Source organism: Rhipicephalus microplus, chromosome 2 (assembly GCF_043290135.1).
Source record: "Rhipicephalus microplus isolate Deutch F79 chromosome 2, USDA_Rmic, whole genome shotgun sequence".
NCBI classification, from domain to species: domain Eukaryota; kingdom Metazoa; phylum Arthropoda; class Arachnida; order Ixodida; family Ixodidae; genus Rhipicephalus; species Rhipicephalus microplus.
The window spans coordinates 230,918,118-230,941,219 of NC_134701.1; the positions used below are offsets into that span (position 1 = coordinate 230,918,118).

The window sequence follows — 23,102 nt, forward strand, 5'->3', positions numbered from 1 at the left end:
CTAGTAGGTGTTTTCTACTACATCCATCTCTGCAGCCATGGCTCGGGTATCCTTTGGTCCCAGGGCAGCCCGGCTGACGTGCTCGCGGGCAGCGGCGCGAGTCGCTTCATTTCCATGTAGACCCTCATGTCCAAAAACCCAGATTACGCAGGCATATGGCAGTGGAGAGCTTCGCCGCTGCAGGATGTGAATTTCGTCACCGTAGACGCAGCCCTTCACATAATTCCGGTGGTTAAAGGTGGGAAGTAGAGACGAAGCGCAAGCCGTAAGAAAGCGTGCGTGTGCCAGCTCTCGTTTAGTCCTTGAAATGTCCGCTGGATAGCGGTGCATATGCGGAATATATGATGAAAAGATGCGAGATGGTGTTACTTGGAGTGTTGAATAGATGGATGCACGGACACACAGACAGATGCATGGGCGGACTCAGGGATGGCTGCACCGACGGATGCAAGCATGCACGGACGCAGGGGCGGATGCATGGACGAACGCCGGGACGGACGCACAGATGGACGTGCGGACGCACGAAAAGACGCACGCAAGGACGTGCGAATGGATGCACGGACGGTCAGACAGACGGACGCATGGACGGACGGAAGGAAGAACGAATAGACGGACGGATGCTTCGCCCCATTCTCCATAATTTACTCCGTGGATATGCTGCCATTTTTTCTATGGTGGTACTTAGCCGCGTCGGTATAGCAGGCGTTTGAATCTTGCCTGAACTTTCGTTGAAAAGCTTCTGTTCTAACCTTCCGTCTACCGTTGTGGAATGTGGCGTGCATGTTGCGTGGGGTAGGCGCGATAGACAGGGACGCTCGAACGTTCACTGGGATGCGCATTTTCCGGTCTGCATCCGCAATGTATGATTCGCTGTAGTTGAGATACCGGAGTACCGACATCCCAGCGGGCGTGATCTTGAGTCGTTCCAGCTGGCTGTTCTTCTCGAGCCTCCACGAGCTCTTGCCACGTGTTGTGGACACCCATCCTAAGAAGTTGTGAAGTATAAGTTATGGGCGGTAGTCCCAGGGTGGCTTTGGTTGTCTTTCTTTTCATAAAATCAAGTTTTTCTATTTCCGCAGTTTTTAAACATAGATATGGCGTGCCGTATGTGATGTGGCTGGTGAGCAGAGCTTGGATTATTCGTAGGGTGTCGTGTTCTTTAAGCCCATTGCGTTGGTTTGCGATCCTGTTAACGAGGTGCGTGAGCTTCGAGAGAGTTCTCTGGAGTCTCGGTATGGTGGCCGCTCCTGATCCATCATTGTGTATGTGGAGTCTTAGCACCCGTAGCGTATCAACTTTCGGAATAAATGTCCCGTTGAGGGTGACGCAAGGGTCGGACTCTTCATATATGGGAGGCCTGCCTCTCGTTCTTGCTTTGAGTACTAGGTGCTCAGTCTTTTCGGGGGCACAGTTGAGACCGCAGTGTCAGAGATACCTTTCGATGGTGTTTACAGCATCTTGTATGCAGCTCTCTTGCCTCCCGATGCTCGAAGCCTTGGTCGTAAGCGTAGATCGCGTGCCGTACATCTGGTATTTTATCGAGAACCTTCGGCACATTGATCAAGGCCACGTTTAACAGTAGCGCTGATATGACCGAACCCTGTGGCGTACCTCTTTTAGGTAGTTGGAAGCTTTTGCTGTGGATGTTTCAGATGTCCAAAGTTGCTGTATGGTCCATCAGAAAGTTTCGGACATACGTGTAGGTTCTAATGCTGCAGCCGGTTCTTTTAAGGTTCGTGAGGATCGCGTCATGGCTTAAGTTTTCGAAGGCCCCCTTGTCATCGACTCCGAGTATTGAGTACTTGGTTCCATGACTGAGTTGATCAAGAAGGTCTTCTTTAAGTAGTAGAAGCACGTCCTGCATCTAGAGGTGCTGTCTGAAGCCGAACGTCGTATCTGGTAGGTGCCAATTCAGTTCTATGTACAGGGTCAAGCGGTCATGTACCATATGCTCAAAAAGCTTTCCCACACACGAGGGAGGAATATCGGGCGCAAGTTCTCAATGCTGATAGGTTTGTTAGGCTTGAGAATCATGGTGATCTCCGAGTGTTTTCAAACTCCAGACAACTCTTCTTTCTCCCAGCAACAGTTGTAATATTGGAGAAGAGCTGTGGTGGCCTGGTGCGGTACGTTTCGCAAGAGTTTGTTGACAATTCGGTCTTTTCCGGGGCTGGTATTTCTTGTCAACTTCGATAGGGCCGCCTAAACTTCCCCTTGCATAAAGGGCCGGTAAAGGTCAGGGTTTGGTTTTCCCACATATTCCTTGGTGTTAAATAACGCGACAGCGGGTGCGTCTCCGCAAAGCTTTTTCACCAATTCTTGAAGGAGATGTTCTTCCGATCCAGCGTAGTTGTGAATAAGCTTGTGAAGATGCTGCTTCTGTGCCGCTTTGGAGGGTTGTGTGCCCATAAGAGAGCGTAGCAGGTACCAGGTTTTTTTTTGGCTCTGAGAGTTCCCTGTAGCTTGTCACAAAAAGCGTGCCAGTTCTGCCTGGCCAGTTGGTTGGCATAATCTAGACTTTGCCTGGTGAGGACAGCGATGCGTTGCTGAAGCTTCCTGTTAAGCGTTTGCCGCTTCCACCTCCTGAGAAGTCCACTTCTAGCCTCCCAGAGGTGGAAAAGATGGGTGTCGACAGCGGGCATATCGCTGTTGAGTTGTATGTTTTTAGTGCGTCGTTAGGATGTATCTAGAACATAATTGAACCACTCTTCTATGTCAGCTATAGTGATTTCAACAGCGAGGTCATCCGTGTAGAAATTTCATGCCATTCAGCGCTATTCCTGTCTTGGTCTGCGTCGAGTGTCCGCTACGTCAAGTGTGAGGATATGGTGATCGCTGCCTAAGGTTTCTGGTACCACACTCCACTCTGCCCGGGTGACGTTCACCGTGAAGGTGAGATCGGGATCGGTGTCCCTGGAGACGCTGTTCCCGATTCTAGTCTTGTGGAGAGGGTCGTTTCACTATGTTAGTCCGTCGTGCTGGGCGATATCGTGCACCCTACAGCCTTTATTCGTGGTGATATGATAGCCCCATGTCGTGTGTGAGGCATTGAAGCATCCCACTATGACGATCTGGTGGCCTTTTGTGCGCTTCCTGAGTTCTCGTTCGAAGTGATCGAGATCTGGTAGCTGGTCTCGAGGGGGACTCTACACGTTGGCTATGAATAGAATTTTCTGCGTCTTTCGTTCTGGCAGAAGTTCTACGAAGGTGTGCTCCGTCTGTGTTTGCTCAACGTGATGTTTTTGCGCTGAAAAAGTTTTCTTGACGAGAATTGCAGTGTGTTGGACTTGTGCACAAGTCATGTATTCTTGCAGACGGACGTCCTGGGTGTTGGTTTACTGGAGTGCGATGATGTGGTGTTGGTTAGACTTGATGAATTCTTGAAGGCTCGTATGTCGTGGACGGTTCGATCTACAGTTCCATTGCCATATGCGTAAAGTTGATTGCTGTGTTTTTAACTCATGGTAATGGCTCGCCATCTTCGATTGTCTCGTCGGCGATCACGATGGTGTGAGACTGAGCGAGAGGCGTTGTGGCTGTTCGCCCGCGCATTTTTACCATTGAGTTGGCGTGAGTTTCCGAAGGTGTCGAGCTGTGCCACGGTGACGTAAGTTTTCTTCCCGTGTGCAATAAAACTGTTGAATTGTGCAGCGATCTCGTCAATCTTGGCATTTAACATGGTAATTCTGTGTTCGAAGCTGGCGGCCGTTTTTGTCGATTGCTGATTGGACAATCTTTTCCATGGTGGCATGGATGTTTGTCATGAAAGTTTCCAGCAATATTGTGCACCTGGCATCCACAAGAGCATGAACGTCCGCCTTAGGCGGCATCTTCCCCGGCTGCGAGCTTGTGTCTTCTACCACTGGGCATTGTTGTTGCACATTTTCAGAAATTTTTTGTTGCTGCTTGCATTTTTAATGTATTTTGTCTATGAGCTCTTATTGTCTTTTAGGAGCGAAGCTCCTTATGGCGTGGCTTGGGCGTCCCTCGTATGTAACCACCAGTGGCACATACCCGAAATAGGTATAACACTTGACCTCCAAGGTGGTGCCAGTGAGAGATTTCTTCTGTGCGTTGTTTAACAATAAAAAATTGTGCTCAATGTACATGCCAATGGCTGCTAATGGGGAATGAGAGACATGAGCATTCGGCTTTTAGTCAACGCGCACGCTGCGATCCCCATTAGCAGCCATTGGCATGTACATTGAGCACTATCAGACAAGAAAGGGATGCTACATTATACTCGCTGGGTGTAACCTCCTTAGCTTTAGAAAGGTTTAGCGAGCGTTGAGCCGAAGTGCCATGAATACAATGAACTTGTATATACCATGATTGAACTCAAGGTGGTTAAAAATGAGAAGTAGATACGAAGCGCAAGCCGTAAGAAAGTAAAAGCCGAATTCTCCTGTCTCTCATTTCTCATTAGCAGCCATTGGCATGTAAATTGAGCCCTATCTGACAGGGAAAGGTTGCTACGTTATACTCGCTGGGCGTAACCTCCTTGGTTTTCGAAAGGTTTAGCGAGCGTTTGGTCGCAGTGCCATGAATACAGTGAACTAGAATATACCATGAACTCGAGGTGGTTAAAGGTGGGAAGTGGACCCAATGCGCAGGCCGTAAGAAAGTGTGCGTGTGCCACCTCTCGTTTAGTCCTTGGAATGTCCGCTGGATGGCGGTGCTTCTATATGGGGAATATATGATAAAAAGATGCGAGATGGTGGGACTTGGAGTGTTGAATAGATGAACGAACGGACACACAAACAGATGCATGGATGGACGCATGAACGGACGCAGGGGCGGATGCACGAAAGAACGCAGGGACGGGCGCACAAACAGACGCATGGACGGTCACACAGATGGACGCATGGACGGACGAATGCTTCGCCCCACTCTCCATCATTCACTCCGTGGATATGCTGCCATTTTTTGACTGTGTAGCAGCTTGTCAATAAGGCTTTGTTAGTTTTGCAATTGGCTGTGCTGACTCTGGAGCTTCCTTTGCTGGTTTTGCTGTCTATCTTCGAGGGCCTCTATGGATGCGGCTTCCGGCGATGTAGAGGTCAAGCTGCGGCTACCACTCGAGTCACTTACCACGGCAGCGTAGCGTGTTCGTTTGGCTGATGGCGAGCGCCTACTAGAGCGGGAGCGTAAAGTAGATCGCAAGATGGACTTGAATTTGCTGCTCCTGGAAAGCTGGCTCTGATAGTGCTTGATCTAGCTACAGAGGTGGCAAGCTCGGTGAACTCTTGTCCAATGGAGCTCCAGTGGTTGTCTATTTCCTGTATCCTGTTGAGGTGCTGTTGTCTTATATTGAGGATGGTGGATTTGGCTTTAGTCTCCTCTTGCACTCTTTACTTGCAGTTTCGTGCCCTTCTCCGCAGATCTTGCAAGTGGGCTTGCGCTCATGTCCCTGCATTTGTCCAGCGTTGCCACATTTGTAGCAGAAATCTGGGATAGGCCTTGGACAGATGTTTAGACGGTGTCGCGTGTTGCCACAGGTTCGGCAGTATTTAACGGACTTGCGATATGGTCTGCATCGGAAGTCTACGCTCTGGAAGATTTTGTAGAAGGGAACATGTGGTCCTTCGAAGAATACAACTGCCGCGGACGATTGACCCAGCATTCGGGCGTGAAGAACGGTGTATCTTGCCGGTGTGCGAATTCCAGTCACGAGTTCTGCGGTGCTTGTTCCAGGTATTACGCCATTGATGACGCCACTGGAGACGTCGTCAGGAGTGCGTATGTTGCCATTCACATTGTAGAAATTGCCTCCAAGCTGTATTTTCTCGATGTTCACTAGCTTTGCGTTTTCATTCGTGGCGGTGCTGGCGATGAATAAGTTTTCCGTTCTCTGGACATGTACGTGTACCTTGTCGTTAAACTATTGCTCCGATAGTCCACTCACTCTGCTGATGGCATGCATGACAGCGTCGGTGTCCTATTTGGCGAGGTCAAGACCTGCTTTCGGGCGGTAGACGATCTTAAAGTGATCGAGCGGCAGAGGTGGTATCTTGGGCCTGCGTTGTTGCTGCAATGGTGATGACTTTAGCGTCTGCTCTGTGATAGGTGGCTTCTCTTTTGGTTGGTTGGCCGGTGTCCTTGGATTGGCGGCAGCCTTCCTGTCTTTCCTATTTCTCGTGATCCAAGCGCTTTCCGTTTCAATTGTTCTGCCACTGCCAGCGTCATAGGTCCACAAATTTTCTGTTGTTTCGTTTGCCTCCGCTGGGTCAGTTTGCATTGCATTTTTTTCGTCTTGCTAGTTTCTTTGCATTTCGCTTGCTGCGGCTGCTTCTCAGCTCATTATAAGATATCTTCACGCGGCAAGCGCGAGCGCTCGTGCATGCCGTCAGGTACGCCTGAGCGCGTGGTGCACGCGCCACGCAGCTTTGCTCAGGAACGAACTTGACGTCAGGCTTAATAAACTGGACGTGCGCTTGTCGGGAATCAAGTCTCATATCTTGAGACAGGATGCACTCACCCAAAAGGAGCTAGTGTCCTCCGAATCCTCGTTTCTTGGTGGTTGAGGCTGTGAAACTCTTGGGTTCGTCACTGGTCTTGTTTCGGGTTGAAAAGCACGAAAAGCAGGAGCCCATGCAGGACGCGTCTGGTGAATACGGTCCCATAGCGGTGGATCCTTCGGTTTATAATTTACAATATATATCTTACAGTCAGAAATTAGTAATTTGGAGAACTTTACTTAGGCCAATCAATTATTTCTATTTTCTTTGAAATATTGTCGATCATTTTGGGTAATTTAGATCCAAGGAGTACCATTACGCTGTTCCAGACAATCTACAAAAGTAGCGCAATGTATGTTTAAGTAAACCCCGTTTCCTTCGGAGTTCAATGTGCTGCAAGTTCTATAAAAATATCTCTATCGCTTATGTGGACTGTAGAGGAAGCATATGCGGATGATACGCTCTCGTGTTTTACTAAAGCGAAGCGCCCACCCCTTTCTCAATTTCCTCGACCCTGAATAATAATATTATCTGGGGTTCTACGTCTCGAAACCACGATACGATTATGAGAGACACCGTAGTGGAGTGCTCCGCAGGTTTTACCCTTCTGGTGTTCTTTAGCGTGCACTTCCATCGCACAACAGTACGCGGGCGTCTACCATTTCACCTATTATCGAAATTCGACCGCAGTGGCCGGAATCGAACCAGCGACCTTCGGGTGAGCCGCCGAGCACCGTAGCCATTGATCCACCGAGGCGGACTCTCCGAAACAAAGATCCACTGATAGAAACTACTACAATAGTCCATCACAACGGCCTGTAGTTTCACCTTGACGAAGGTCGCTTACTTACCTCTTCACATTGTGAACGGGAAGGTGGTTGCGGTGTTTGTGCGTTGCCTGGTGGTGTCAGTGCCTCGTAGTGAGCGCTCCAGTACTCGAATGTGGAATTGGTTGCCTCGAGCCCCTTGTGCCTGGCCTCCCAGCCACGCATCTGCGGGTTGTCCGCGATCAAAACCACTCGATGGCCTCCCGCTAATTCGGGCAACACGAGCACATTGAACCACAGTGGTAGCTGCCACCTGCTTGCGTGCATGGGAAGACACATTACTAATCTGAAATTCCTGCACGGAGGCTGCTGCTGCATTTAAATACAGATCTACAATTATACTTTGCATCGGTTATGCTGTATCCATTCGCCGGACGTGATCGCGGACGAGTCGCTCACGTGACATGCGACGTGAGTAAGGTCCCTCCGAATCTTTAGGATACCACAAACTGACTAGCACAACAACACTCCCTCCTTCATCATTCCCACGACAGGGTAGAAGTTCACGCTACTAGCGAAGATTTCTGCAATGCTCATGGATGATCCCACCTAATATTTGGGATTCCGTCTTTTCATAAATCTCTTCGCGCGGACCGAAGAGGGAACGTGCGAACGGCTGACCTACCGTGACCAAGTACGCAACCCACGGGCTTGAATCGTGATTTCGTAGGCCATAGAATAGAGCTTAAAACAACATTGAAAGAAAAAAGGTGTTATTGTTTTTTTTGGCATTTCCTGTCTTTTCGGAACGATTCGTGAAACCATCAGTGCGTTTACTTGACATCACGAGAAGATGAACTCTCCGTTCGTGTAATACAAGGAGTATCAATTGCTAGCTGTCTTTTACCCCGCTTTACAGTGCACGCTCACACCCGTTATGTCTTGTCTCACGTGGTTATCGTGTGTGAATGACTAATATTACTTCATTTTGTACGTTTTCGTCTGCGCGGCAAGTTGCAATAATATCGTGTAGCCAAAAACATGAAATCTGATAGGATCGACGTCCATTGCGACCACGTGTTTTATTGAAGAATAATAGGTGATATGATTTATTGTCCATAGGAATGACAGTGAAAGAGAGAGAAAAAAGACACAGTCGTCTTTGAACTTTGAGTGCTCTAAACTATCTTCAAAAGGATACTAGAATCATTTTTCGAAGGCGAGCTAACTCTACCACTCAAATCTCATGTAGACAGAGATGGCTCTGCGCGACTCTGAAGCCCAGCAAATGCTTATATTTGATTTTAATGTTAGGGTCAATTTTTTTTCTCATCACACATCTATCTACATCGAAACTAGCTTGATGTCAGGCTGAAGGGCTAATTATGGTGACTTATCACAGCTGTCCCACTGGTAGTGTTGATGTGAGGTACCAAAACTCCCAGAATGACTGCTTGTGCGTCACCGACAGGGGCATGGTGTGGAGCGGCCGTGAAAACATCACAATATTCAGCGCTATAGCACGTGAAGTAAAGCCTATGCCGCGTTGTTACGTCAGGTTACTCTATGAACCCAAACTACCTTTTCAAAATAGGTTGTAGTCACTTTTTCATGTTGCACTCACCCTTAGCACTACATATTTTAGACCCTTGAGGGCACAATCGTTGGTTTGACGAAAAAAAAATCGATAAAATAAACTTTCGTGTCATCTCGTGTCTCTTTAAGATATTCGTTAATAGTTATAAACGAAGGGACATGTGCTCTAAATATGCTGCTAAAGAAGCAAGTGTTTGTTTTGTTTCTGGTCCGTAGTCCATAAATTAAAAAATTTCGCGGGACCTGATTTCACTTTAAGCCATAAAATACCACAAACTCCATTGTAGCACTTGTTGATATCGCAGAATGCAAAGTGATTTACCCATTGTTAAGTCGAAAAGTGTCACTCAACAAGTCAAAGAAATACCTCTGGGAGGCGAACTGCAGCAGAGCGCTCCGAATAAACATTAAAAAATCTGCGTTTGCTTGCAATGCGCATCAAAAGGATGCATGTTAGCGTATGCGTGAGTAAAAAATTGGTGTCGAAGCGAACTTCACACTTTGAACCAGCTAAACTGAATGCCTGGAGGAGCTATTACGAAAACTAAACAATAAACCAGCACAAAACGACAGCGGACCTTTCATATGTTCGCACTTGGCGCACAAGAAAGACCTTGATAGACTGGTTGTTCTAATATTATCACTTTTATTGTTTCTTCTCTCTTTAAATATAGACTGTACACGTTTATTATTGCACAGTTGTGACAAAATAAAGTTTGTTGTGAATCAACGCAGCTGTTTGTGTCCGTTCCTTACCGGCCATCTGTATTTTTCGCCGTTTGACATTCTGCTTTAAAGGAGGAGTACGTACACCAGCTCCGGCGCTGTGGCAGGTATTGTCAACAACGAGAAGCACAGCAGAGCTTTACCTTGAGGTAGTTGGCCCGATATTAAGAAAAAATTGCGCCGAGCGAGACACAAAGGATCAAATAAACGGTAAATTTCTTGTCCTGGTCTCTTTTTTTTTCTTCGTGCACTTCGCTCGGCGCAACTACCTTCAAGCGAGAAGTAACAAAAGCTCAGCGTACTTGATAGCGAAGCGCATCAAGATCTCCAGAGGCGATGGGGCGGTTCCAGAAGGTGGAGAGTGAGTGCTCATCGGCCAAGGAATGCCCTCGTCAGCCAGGAATCGGCGGATAACATCCTTGCTGTGCGCGCTGTGCGCCGTCACCTCTATGCACGTACGGAACATGGCAAGAGGCTTGCTGCCTACCGGAATCTGCCTGCATGTGCAATGTCCCCCACAGAGCTGTACATTAGTGTAACAGGATACCAAGGCGCAGCTAAGAATATCTAGACCCATATGTGTGACCTCTCAAGGTAAATATTGCATTTGCGAAGTATTATACTAATGTGCACCCGGAGACAATGTTACCCAAGCATAGCGAGCTTTGAATGAAACATCCATTTCTCTTCTCTCAATTTGTGAGGCTTGTGGGGCTATACATGTCTGCAGGTGTACCTGCTGATAAAGAAAAGAAACACGTGTCACGTTCAGTTCTAAATCATTTCAGTACTTTGATCATTCAAATTTCCCTCGAGGTTCCTAACGTCAGAAAGGATATATCCGAGATTTAAAATATTATTCAACATAGTTTTCACAAAACGCGTTAGCAGCTTGACGAATCTGTTGTAGTTTCCGGTGGCGAAGAAATCTCGTGAGCATACCTACTAAATATTTCTAAACAATTTTCACTAACTGTATCAGAGAAAACAAAAATGGATTTTTAAACCATTTTCGCCAGTAATAAAAGCCGAATCCTAAGCATGCCGCCTACTAGGGTTATTCAAAAACCCATAAAATGTATCCCCATACTTGTGTGGCTGCGCAAGCAGGTCTAAAATTCTCAAACGAGGGCAGACTCAAGTTCCGAATATTTTCGGCTTTTTGCTACTAATAAAAACGCGGATATCGATAGCCCTAATAAGAAAGAGTGCCGTATACTGTTTTGGAATGCATTGAATATATATTTAATAGCACTACGTTAAAGGACCGATTTCGATATTAAAGAGGCGCCTTCACATTGACGTGTCAGCACAAGTGTGACGTCACGAAGACTGCAACTCGCGACGTATTAGCAACGACTCTCAACTTGCTCTCAGTCGCGCATGGTTCACGAAAAAAATTGCCAGTGAATTGTCGTCCACAGACTCTGGCACTCTTTACTCTCTCTCTTTTTCTCTCTTTCTTTTACCACGTGAAGGGTAGCAAACCGCATTTCCCTCTCTAATCCTTACTCTCTCCCTCTCTACACGCTCTCCCTCTCCATACAAACGGAACTTTGCCAGAGTCCCTCTGCGCGAATCAGTGCCTGTAAAAGGCACCCCCATTGCCCGAACTCGTACTTACGTCATGCCAGCACCAATGGTCTCCGCCAGCTTCTCGGTGAAGTCGAGCACGACTTCTTGGCGCACCGACGTCGACTCACCACGGCGGTATTGCGCCCTGTGACTCCACGCGGAGCAGACAAACGCGGCGAAATCCTCGCATGGGTCGATGCTGGTGTTCAGCCAATGGGCGAACAAGTCGGCGTGCTGAATGCAGTCGGTGGTCTGGCAGGGGGTCGGGCTGTTACCGGATGTGTCACCACCACCGCTTCTGGTCGTTCCATGGAGTAGCGAGTACAATACCAGCGTCGCGGCAATGGCCAAGGTGGTGACCACAGTGATCTGCGGCCACTTGTCGTCAGTCGAAAAGCTCCAGGACCTGTTCTTATGGGGCGTAGCTGTCACGGTCGTCGTCGAACGAGGCGACAGTAGCTGTGCACGTGTGAATGCGAGGCGGTAAATCCGAGAAAAGGCAAAACGAATGAGTGCTGATAAGCTGTACAGGTTGATTGATTGATTGATTGATTGATTGATTTGTGGGGTTTAACGTCCCAAAACCACTATTTGATTATGAGAGACGCCGTAGTGGAGGGCTCCGGAAATTTTGACCACCTGGGGTTCATTAACGTGCAGGTGGTAACGGCACAAGGAAATACGACACAGACGAGCCTTGTGCCTTGTTCTGGGACTTTCGTTAGATGATGTTCCCGCACCAACTCGCCCGACATACAGCGCTAAAGACAAATGACAACCTTTCTAGGTGTTTACTCAGGTGCACTCCCGGGACAGGAAACGTACTTTAGCATACTTGCACGAATATAGGCCAATAGTCAAAAACAAAACAAAAATATAGTGATGAATATACGTAATAATATGCTTCGAAATTCTCAGGCACAACATTTTAGACAAGGAAATGGACAGAAATGATGAAAGTGAAGTCAACGTATGATTTCATGGACAAAATTGTACTGTTGCGTTAACCCGAATGACGTCATGAGAGATACCTTGTCTATGAAAGTAACAAGACATGCGCTGACTCTTGTGAAAGGTCTTCGCACCTATAAATTTTATGTGGTTATTCGTTAAAATCACTTCACAGGTCCTATGTAGTACAATGTATGAGTGAAACTACACTAGTGAAAACGAGCATGCACATATTGTCTCTAAAACACGAGGGAGTGTGCATATGTATAGAAGGGAACATATGAATAATTGCATGATGGAGTAACGCAAAGGCAAAATAAAGATTTTCGGTCGTAGAATTGAGTGGTTTGAAGAGTGGCGGAGGGGATTTGGGAGTGGTTGAGAAGTCTTCGCCCTTTATGGTGCATCATCAAAAGTTTAAAGGGAAAACTATAGCGTGCAACTGTACATAGCACAGGAAGTGCACCACAGCAAGCACTTGAAAGTCGCACATACCCTGTGGGTGACCGATCCGAAGTGCGCCCGCTTCCTTAGCGGATTCAGGAGCCTTTCCAGCATAGTTGGTGGATAGGCCATGTCCCCCAGGGCAGTGTCAGGCTGCTGGTCGGTAGTCGCTGATACTTGCGCACCCGCCTCGCTAAGCGGCGCCACAGCAGAGATGATCGTAGGCGCACCTTCGCTTTCTAGATTGACTGTTCCATCGGTACGACGACACCCGCCTATCAAATTGACATCACCATTCATAGCCGTTAGCGCTATGGACGAGTTTGTCGCGTCCTTGTTGTCATCGCGTCGTCCGGGCAGGCGATCCCCACGTTTCACGGAACACGTGTCTCTCGTGTTCCTGGAAACCCCAGGCGAAGACACGGTCGTCGCGGGCACCACTGCAGGAGTCGGAATCCGGTTGGTGGTGGAGGCGCTTGGTATCAAAGATCCGTGAGAACGTCTCATCACGCCCTCCAGAGATTCGTGCAGCACGTCACTGCCGTGCGCCTGCGTAGGCGCCGGCGAAATCGATCCTTGCAGGGACGAGAGGGGCAGTGGCCATGTTGCTTGAGGCGCTTCCAGAAGCCTTCCAACGGGATCGGTCGTTTTGTCGCCTCTCGTCGATGGGTTGCACTTCGTTCGACGATCTAGTTCGTGCCGAGATTCACGCAACTCTGCAACAAAGGTCTATCGATAGAGTGCCAGTAGAAGCGAAGATAACATGTGTGTATGCTGGTATATGGAGTCGCCGGACACGCGTCGACACTTCGCTGATGACGGCAACGTAAGGAATGGTGGACTGAAACTTCATGGGGGAATCGCGTGGCTTTGTACGGCGCAGGGCTAATTTATGCTGAGAAACAATCAAACTCGGTGCTTGCACATGCTGGATTCGCGTCAAATATGAGCCAAATCGGAGTAAAGATTTTCTTGCCTGATGAAATATTTGGGTTTCTTTCATTAAAGGAAATGCCCCAAACCACTTATGGCGCACAAGGTTCACGGAAGAGAAATTAGGGCAACGCCCAGTTTGAGTGTCCTTCCTGTGAATTTCGAACAACACACGCTCTCGCTTCTGCTCTACCACTATAGGTCAAGAAAAGGTAGTCGTCCCAGAGCTTTTCCCTCTTGAGGTAAATATTATGAATTCCTCTGTGAATGCTCCCAGGGTGTCTTTACGATGTGAGAGCAATCTTCAATATATATGAAAAATACCTTCGGAGGAAGTTCGAAGCCAGATCCCTGCTTCCCACTGGTTCTACAGCTAGGTTTGTGGTGGTCACAGTAATCGAAGCGCCCATGGAGGTTCCGTGTCCTTTTTTATGCACGACAGCGCGGAAAGTTAAATAGGCTTTTTTCAAACGAAGATCCACTAATTTTTTGAGATCCCGCACGTGAGTCTCAGTAAGCTCACGCAGTTTTTCATCAGCCTGAAGGGTAGCTTTGCAGGCTGCCACAGCACGGTTCAGTGTTTTTTATTTCGAACACGCCATCACATACTGATCAGACGAGGTTTCGACCAATTCTTGATTTCATATTGAAGATAGTTACTTGACGTGATAGTCTAACGGTAAAGTGTCGCGTTGCTAAACCCGTGGACGCGCAGAGTTTGATTAACAGTCTTGTAGGCCACATTTATTGGGTGAGGCGAAACACGGCAATACCAGTGTACCAAGATCACGATATATTTTACACCATGGCCAAGATTTGGGTGTGCCTGCCCCAGCTGGTCAAGGTGAATTCGGAATGAACCACTACGGCATTCTTTTTATTCGAGCCATGGGTAATGTAAGAAGACTTGAGTGCATATTTGTTTGAAGCGATTGTTGTGGTTGAAGGTGAGTGCGGTCCAGCAGTATATATTATATGAAGCAATGAATGCATGGTGGCTTGAAGAGAGTGGTGAAGGATTCATTAACTCTTAGTGTGGCTTGAGGAGAGTGATGAGTGATTCATTAACCTTACAAAACCCACTTACGCCTTAAGAACTATTCCAACAACTCGTTCTTTTACAGTTACAGCAATAGCGAGAACATTATAATCAACAAATATAATATTTTTACTTTATTCTTAGCGTAGGAAATATCTATTAGTTTGCAGAATAATCTATATCCCACAAATAACAAAACGGAATATAGCTATGTTTACCAAGTTAAAGTATCATTTCGTAACGACGAGTGTTGCTAACTACACTTTGGTACCTGGTGGAATGTCCAGCGATGACAGCGATGAAGGCGGTTCGGCTGCTGAAGACAAACCAGCCCTCTTGGTACGGGTCCCGGAAACATGATGCTTATCGCCGATACGATCGTAAGAATGTCTGGGTCGGCGTATCTTGCCCGACACAATCGACGCTAGATCCGATGCCATAGGCTGAGTCTTCTCTGCTCCCACAAATGCATCCTATGGGCGAGAAAAAGAAAAGAAACTTGCAATACCCGCCATTTTTATGCGTAAACAACACTTGCCGTGAAAGGTAGCCTGGCGAGTGAGAGGGCTTTTCTATAGGGATAATTATTACGTTAATATACCTAATAAAAATTGTTGTGGTTTGACGTACCGAAACCATGTTGTGAGTGACACAGAGTTTCCTAAAATAACTAGAGGAAACTCAGACGCTGCGTTCGTTCAGCGACCATGGGAAGTAGAACACGGATTTGCATAGTCTTCGTACTTGCAGGCGGCGTATCGAACTTGTGACTTCTTTTATTTCTGCGTTTTGGATTTGTTTCGAAGTAAAGAACGAAACCGTTTGAACTCCGTGATCCGACTTTAAATGATAAGCCAGAAAGTTTAAGGCGGCGAAGCGCAAACGCTGAACATTCGCTCATTTTTGTTTCAAGAGAGAAGAGCTCCAAGCCTCACAAATACACACAGAGGCAGAAGTACGAATATTAGACAAATCCGTGTACTACCTATCATTCCCATGCTCGCTGAAGCGCGTTGGCAGCTCCCATAGACACTGGCGCCAGAGTTCCCTCTAGTGGATACATAAAAATTTTATGGTGAACGACAACGTAGTAATGGGCTCTGGACATGGACGTCTTCACAACGAGCACACGGGTCTGGCGTTGCGACTCCATCGATATGCGTCCACTGCGGCCGCGATTCAATCTGCAACCTTTGTGTCCACATTAGATCTACTGTTCTTACGCTCATTTGCCATTTAGAAGGCATGAAATGACAGGTATGAGTAAAAATTACCTTAATGATCGGCTCGCACTGGCCATATGCAAGGTAGCGATTGCGACAGTCTAACACTCCCCATCGTGGTAGTCTCGAGGCTAAAGTACTCGGCTGCTGACCCAAAGGTCGCGGAATCGAATCCCAGCTGCGGCGGCCACACTTTCGATGGAGGCTATAACGCTGTAGGCCCGTGTGCTCAGATTTGGGTGCAGGTTAAAGAACCCCAGGTAGTCGAAATTTTCGGAGCCCTCCACTACAGCATCTCTCATAACCATGTGGTCGTTTTGGGAAGTTAAACCACAATATCAATCATACCAATCAGGTCTGACACGCATTCAAGAGCCTTACCTATACGATAGCGTACAAGCCACGGAATAGTACTCCGTGGTGGAGCAGTGGTTATGGTGCTCAGCTGCTGACCAGAAGGTGGCGGTTTCAATCCCAGCCGGTGCAGGTACGTTTATGGTCGAGGCGAAATCGAGGCCCATGTACATTGTGATGTCAGTGAACGTTAAAGAACACTGATAGATGGTCCGAATTTTCTTGAAGCCCCTGTCTAACAAGTTTAAGGTGTTTTATTGTAATTTTCATTTTACACTACGCAAACTCCATTTCAATATTTTACTGAGTCGTCAGCAGAATTCCTGTGACTAGAGGCATGCACAGATCACTCCACCGTTGTGCTCACCCTAACATAACCGTAAATTTGAATGCAACTAAGGCGTGTAAATATTAGAGAGGACGGTAGGCGTTTAAAGTAGAATAAAGCAGATAATGTGTTTAGCAGCAGTTTTCAAGAAACATATCGCAGTAAACAGTCGGGAGAAGAGACTACGCAGGTGCCGTGCGAAATGTATTAAATTGAAACGGAGGAAGAACGAAGGAACAATACGTCAAGATATTGTTACGGATTAGAAGTATTAATAGCATAGGATACGTACATGTTTGCTCTAATGAATGTAGCATCGGTACCGGTTATCTGTGGTGGTTAGAATATAATTTCTATGTGACCTAACCACGGCGTATGTAATTCGCTTACAAGCACGACATCTTTCAAATCGCGTATGTGTGAACGGCGCGAAACGCTAAACAAAAATACTCTCGCATTGTTCAGAAGAGTACCACGCAAGAGAAACTTCGATAATGGCCCTAGCGGCACCAGAATTCGCACAAAATATGTCACATTCATTAGTGTAATTATGCAGTAGAGTGGCTACGATTGAGTGTTAAAATTAAGGAAACAGACGTAGGCGCACTGAAGGGGCCGCGGCAGACGTGGGTGGACTGGCCTGTGAAGTTTGAAGAACATCTCCAGTAGAACCATGGTGTCCTGAAAGGTAATCGCGAGACACCTGTCTAGACAGACGCAAAAGACGACTGGGACGGCCGACACCAGGTTGGCAGCGATGTTGTCAGAGTCTAGTGTGGCGTGGACGCCGTAAACGAGGCCCACGCAGGTGGTCTCCACGAGAAGTTTGAACCTCACGTGGATCTCGCAGAGCCGGTGAACCTGAAGATGTGGAGAGGGGTCCACGAAGTGTTGAAGATCCACCGCAATGACGTTGCGTCAAAAATTAACACGCACACGCCGAGTAGCCGAGAAGCCGGACACGAAAGTGGGGGGAGTGATTTTAAGGGAAGAGAAAAGAAAAGTTTGCCTCGTAATTGTCTCTCAGGGGGAGGACACCTCAAGAGTAGCTCACGAGAGATGTGGGTAGGGAAGAGATTAAAAGGATTGAATTAAAAGGTAAAGAGATCGAGAGAGAGAGACAGGAAGGAGAGAGCGAGGCGCAGGGACAGTGAACGACGGAAGTGAGGAGAAGGTAGCTAAGATGGAGACGGACGCAAGAGTCCGAGGACGGGGCACCACTGGCGAGAGCTCTTGTCAGCGATAGGAGGTGGCGTAGGACCACAGTCAGCCAGAACTGCACTGTGATCGGAGATCGTGAGGGCACAACCGGTCGGAACGGAGCCCCGATGACGTCGCGGGTTTCAGCAAAGAAGTAAACCTTCTTCCAGTCTGGGAGCAACAGGATGGTGCCGCCACGCTCTCCCACTGCTGTAAGAGGGGCCAGAGGCTGTGGCACCGGCATCTGTTGTGTGTCGACGTCCGGTTGAAGTGATAGATGAGGAGAGGTAGGTGGGCCGAAGCTGGAGGCTTCAGTTTCCTCCGACATCGTTTCCGAGAGGTAGGGGACGATGAGGGTGTGGTGTACTATGTTCCCAAGAGGAACTGGAGGCTGGGGATACTTTCACTTCTGGGGACTTTGTAAGAGTTGGCAAGTCTGAGGTGGAGCACTCTTTCTCGCACGCGCCCGAGGGAGAACTTTTGTCGCACGCACCCGAGGGCGAAACTTTTGATACTTCGGTTGGACGTCAACGTAGAGGACTTTGGTGACATTAGCTAGGCACCTATGCACAGGCTGGTCCATGCCTCGGGTAGCCCTTAAAAGGGCTTCGCGCTCGAAGGCGTGGAGCAGACGTGGAAAAACAACGCACGGGAAGGAGCGCAAAAAAAGAGTCAACCGTCTGGGTTAGAAGCTCTACTCGTTCTGCTGCCCAGTGCCGTTAACAGGCTACTGGTTTATGCATGAACCATCTATTTAGGAGAACGAACTTCTCGTATAGTTGGTTTGTTACATCCAAAGAAGATGAAGTGCTGACCCAGGAAGAGGACAGAACTGTTCAGTATTACTGAATGTACACACGTTGACTGAGAACTAAAATTGTAAAACGAAAAATCTAATTGTGTCTGCCACATGTATAGAAGCGCACTTGACTGGGTTTACCAAAATTGTTTAGGTTTGGCGTGGCCTATGAATGCTATCGTGCGTGAACAAGAAAACGTGCGTACGTTTTCATTTTTCTACACATGTTTTTTACGCCCGATTCTCAGATAACGTCATGGTTTCAAAATTATCAAGAAATGCGAAAACGGCAGCATTTCTAATAAGACAACAGTACATGATGTAGAAGCCCGTGTAGTGTGCTATGATGAGTGGGAAGAAGCGTTCGTTTGTCCGTGCATCCGTTCGCCTGAGCGTCCATCCGTTCATCAACATAGTGAACACTCCAAGTACCGCCATCTTGCATTTTTTCATCATATTTTCAGCATATAGAAGCATCACCATTCAGCGGACATTTCAAGGACTAAACGAGAGGTGGCACTCGCGCACTTTCTCATGGTTTGAGCTCATGGTGCGTGTCTACTTCCCACCTTTAAGCACATCTAGTTCATGGCGATCTACTTGTTCACTATATTCATGGCACTGTGGCCCAACTCTCGTTAAGCCTTGCTAAAGCAAGCAGGTTACGCCCAGCGACCTTAACGTGGCAACCCTTTCTTGTCTGATGGTGCTCAAAGTGCGTCCTTCTGATATTAGATTCAAGGAAATTTATTGGAGATTAAGTCACCAATACTCGTCCCTATTCCATCAGAAACAACTATCTTTTATTCGTGATTACAGTGCGCGGATTTTATTCTCAAATGAAAAGGGTGCGAACGTGCGGCTCCTCTAGTCCGGCCATGGAAGCGGCAACCTACTACTACTACAACGACGATGACGACTACTACAACGACATACATCACGGACGCACGATCCACGGCTCAGGGAGCGTCGCCCCCGAAATTTCCGGAGCTCCCCCCCCCACCCCACCTACGGCGTCTCTCTCAATCCCATTGCGGTCTTGGGACGTGAATGAATGAATGAATGAAAGAATGAATGAATGAATGAATGCATGAATGAAACAGCTTTATTGAGAAACCTGGCTAGGTGCTGGTCCGGGCCAGACCACTCAGATGGAGGATGGAAGACCTTGTCTTCCGACGGCCTCCCATGCCCGCTGGATAGCCCAGGTTAGGTCCTCTAAATTGGAGCTGAGCAGCATTGTACGTCATCGCTTTCGGAGAGGTTCTGAGGAGTCTGTTTTCTTCTTGGGGTATGTGGCTTAGGGAGGCTGATTCTATATACTCTGCAGGTTTTACTTTTTGAGCCAGGTTAAATTGCTGGGAAACTTCTGTGGAGTTGAGCAGGGCTGGGAAAAGAATTAGTTTGTAATTTGCGCCAGTCTGTCACCTGTTTGTGATCTAAGTTTGGTTGAAGTGGAGGCGAAACCCGCCTCAAGTCACGATGATACTTGGTATGTTCTGAGTAGCTGGAGATTCTGTCTTTTAATTCGGGTTCAATTTCGGCAGCACAATCTACCAACGAGAGTATACCTCCTTGGGGTGCGCGGCGGGTTAAATCTCGCGAAAGTGCATGGAATGCCTCGTTCGGTTTAATTGTATAAGCGGTAGCGTTTCAGTGCTATTAAAACCAGATAAGACATTTACGTTCCTCCGAATTCGTCAGTTCGTGGCTTCTTGCTAGATTTTTAGAGCACTTTTAGAACTGCATCCGCACGCGAAATTATTAATGGTGACCTGTGAATCACTCAAAAAGACGCTATGTTTTGTGGAACTCAGAGCCATGGTGATAGCCATCTCTTCAGCTTGTTCAATTCATGTCGTAAAAATGGCACAGGCATTAACGCAGTTTCATGTCGCGTCTACAGTCGCTGCAACATGCGCTCTCTTCTTGGAGTACGGGCTTAAATCTACACGCAGAGACTTTTCACTAGTCCCGTGCTCTGTGATGTCCATGTTCTGCATTCGTAGTACGGTTCATATTTCTAGGAAGTGGGTTTATCACGATTTTGAAGCGGATGTGGGTGGCAATGTCGTATTTTCGCCGCGCTAAACGTGGTATGTGATACCCAAATTTGTTAATATGTTCCTGCCCCTATTTATTGCTGACAGCCTTTCTAATTGTGAGACGCGCTCGGCTTCGGCAACGTCCTCTAACCCCAGATATTACTCAGACAATTGTACAGGTGTTAGCGGCATTTCATTTTTTTAGTTTTTCTCGGACAGTTGTTTCGTTCGTGTTTTTCTAATGATTATAACCTCGGGTGAAAGCAAACAAAAATTATCTTTTAGAAAAACAAACCAGATTGATTGATCGATTGATATGCGGGGTTTAACGTCCCAAAACTACCATATGATTATGGGAGACGCCGTAGTGGAGGGCTCCGGAAATTTCGACCACCTGGGGTTCTCTATGGTGCACTCAAATCTAAGCACAGAGGCCTACAACATTCCCGCCTATATCGGAAATGCAGCCACTGCAGCCGGGATTTGAACCCGCGACCTGGGGGTCAGCAGCCGAGTACCTTAGCCACTACACCACCACGGCGGGGCAGTATTACAAACATAGCACCTGGGCTGAGGGGTCATGAACTGAGACAAATAGCTGCTTTAATCCTGTTACTCACCATATCTGAACCAACATCCTATTTGCCGGCGTGGAATTTCTTAAAACAAGTAACAACTTCGGAACTTCGTCCCGTATACGGCACTTACACGCCTCAGCCTATACCCGCTTCGGCGTCACCCATGACTTTGGTCAAGCTGCATCTTTGCTTCTCCTAGATCCGCAAAAATGCCACCGTAATGGTGGCATTCTAGAGGGGAGAATCCTAGAGGGGAGATCGGTGAGAAAGTTGCCCCCCCCCCCCCAATAACATGTTTCGTTTTCGCTTCCGCGGTTCTAGGGGAAATTTTGTGCGATGTCGTCAATCGAAGACGGCAGCGCCGAAACGGTGTCAAACATTATAACTGCGACAGTAAGGCGCCCAATGTTTTCTTGGACAAGTAATTTAATTAATAAGGTGCATTGTTGTCAGTGCTCGCTGTAAAGCTACTTTCTGGGCGTCTTAACTGGGGACATGAATTTTCGCAATGCAAGTAACTATCAGAAACAATTTTGGTATTTTTTGTATTGTCGTACTAATTTGCACATATTGACATTATACTATAGAAAGCTTCCTAAGGATCATGACTCAAGACTTTCATCACGGAATAAAACTGAAATCACCGCAGTATATCCCAACCATGCACCGACCACAGAGCTCTACGTAGATCTGAACCACCCACACTCACCGGCATTGCCCGCTGGGCACGTCAAGACTATTCTCTTAATCGTCGAACCACCTAACCACCAACTAACATTCTAACCACCAACTAACATTTTAGCGTGAGCTCCACTGGCCGAGGTTGAGCTTTTGCGTGGCCAACGCTGATCATGCAGTGTTGCACATGATTAAGTTTACCGACCTTGCTATGCCATCAATAAAGTTGTTTCTATGCTCGAGAAGCAATGGAACGCACGCTGGCGTCCTCCATACATTCCTGCACTAGGCTGCTAGTTTGCAATGCACCACTAAAAAAAGCGACATTTGCCAACTATGTAGGGTCACATTGTTGTCCAAGTCCGCGATCAAAGGAACGAACAAGCTTGACGAGACGCGTGCGTCTCTTTGGTGTTAGCTTGACCATAAAAAAGCTTGTATGCACTACGGACATCAGGTGCGGTGCTGCGGAAGCTATGCAAGGAGTTCGGCCAGCAAGATTGGTGAGTTCGTCACGCTTGACATTCGCCTTGTAAACGATCGTGCGAGCAGAGCACAAAATCGCGTGTGATGGATCGCGACAAATTGCAAATCAAATGCCCAAAATAAAGGAGAGACGCTTAGTGCTTCACGATAGCTTATTGGGGAGAGACTTTGCCTATTGCAACAAGTCTCGCTATAGCTCCCACAGCCTTCCCCTGATCTATGAAATGCAGTGTATAGAAACATGCAGTCCTCGCTTTACTCGGTGTTCTGGTGCTGGTGTCTCATGTGGAATTGCACAGTCGCCGCATAGAACCAATGCCTCCTAGAAAAATGTTGGTAGAACTTACCTGGTCAGGCTCTTGCGTGGCACCACGTCGGGCGTTGTCTGGAGCGCCGGGCACTTTTCTGACTGCTCCTTGAGAAGACCGCCTGTTTTGGCAGCCAGGTCTCTTGGAAATGGAAGCGGTACCAAGCTTTGAACGCCGCTGCTTTTTCCTCACCGACGATTCGGACGACGGGGAAGGTGGCTCCTTACTCGGATCTCCGTAATTCGCCGGTGACGGAACCTGATTAGCGCCTCTGTCGTTGGCGCGAGAAGACATGACTGAAGACCAGCCGAAATACTCAACCGAGCGGCACCTCTTCGCTTCTTCTTCTGTACTCGCGCCCACTGGTGCGCGTGAAGTCAGCATGGTGTTTTAGTATTTCAATGTCGTTTTTGCAGGGAAACATTAGCACATTAAGCCGAAACTTAGCCACCACTTTGCGATACATTGCAGAACAAACGAGACAAACTGCCGCGTAGTATTGAAACTTGAAGATCTTAGCTTAGCAACATGGATGCAGCGAGCAGTCTTGATTACAGCCACGACGGTGTTTGATCAGCCGTGTATTGAGTGACCTACGGAGCAGCCTAATCAGG

The 23,102-nt window shown here is 47.6% G+C and overlaps 1 protein-coding gene across 1 annotated transcript; it reads right to left on the minus strand.

Annotated features, from left to right (window-relative positions):
• LOC142794052 (uncharacterized) lies at positions 1-22,782 on the minus strand. Its single transcript, XM_075885839.1, has 10 exons — positions 22,528-22,782; positions 17,112-17,255; positions 14,761-14,962; positions 12,569-13,233; positions 11,172-11,581; positions 9,850-10,044; positions 7,310-7,538; positions 5,356-5,410; positions 750-985; positions 1-123 (listed from the first exon to the last, which is right to left on the minus strand). Exons 1-10 carry the CDS (start codon positions 22,780-22,782, stop codon positions 1-3), a joined length of 2,514 nt encoding a protein of 837 aa, XP_075741954.1.
• Between the last annotated feature and the right edge of the window lie 320 nt (positions 22,783-23,102).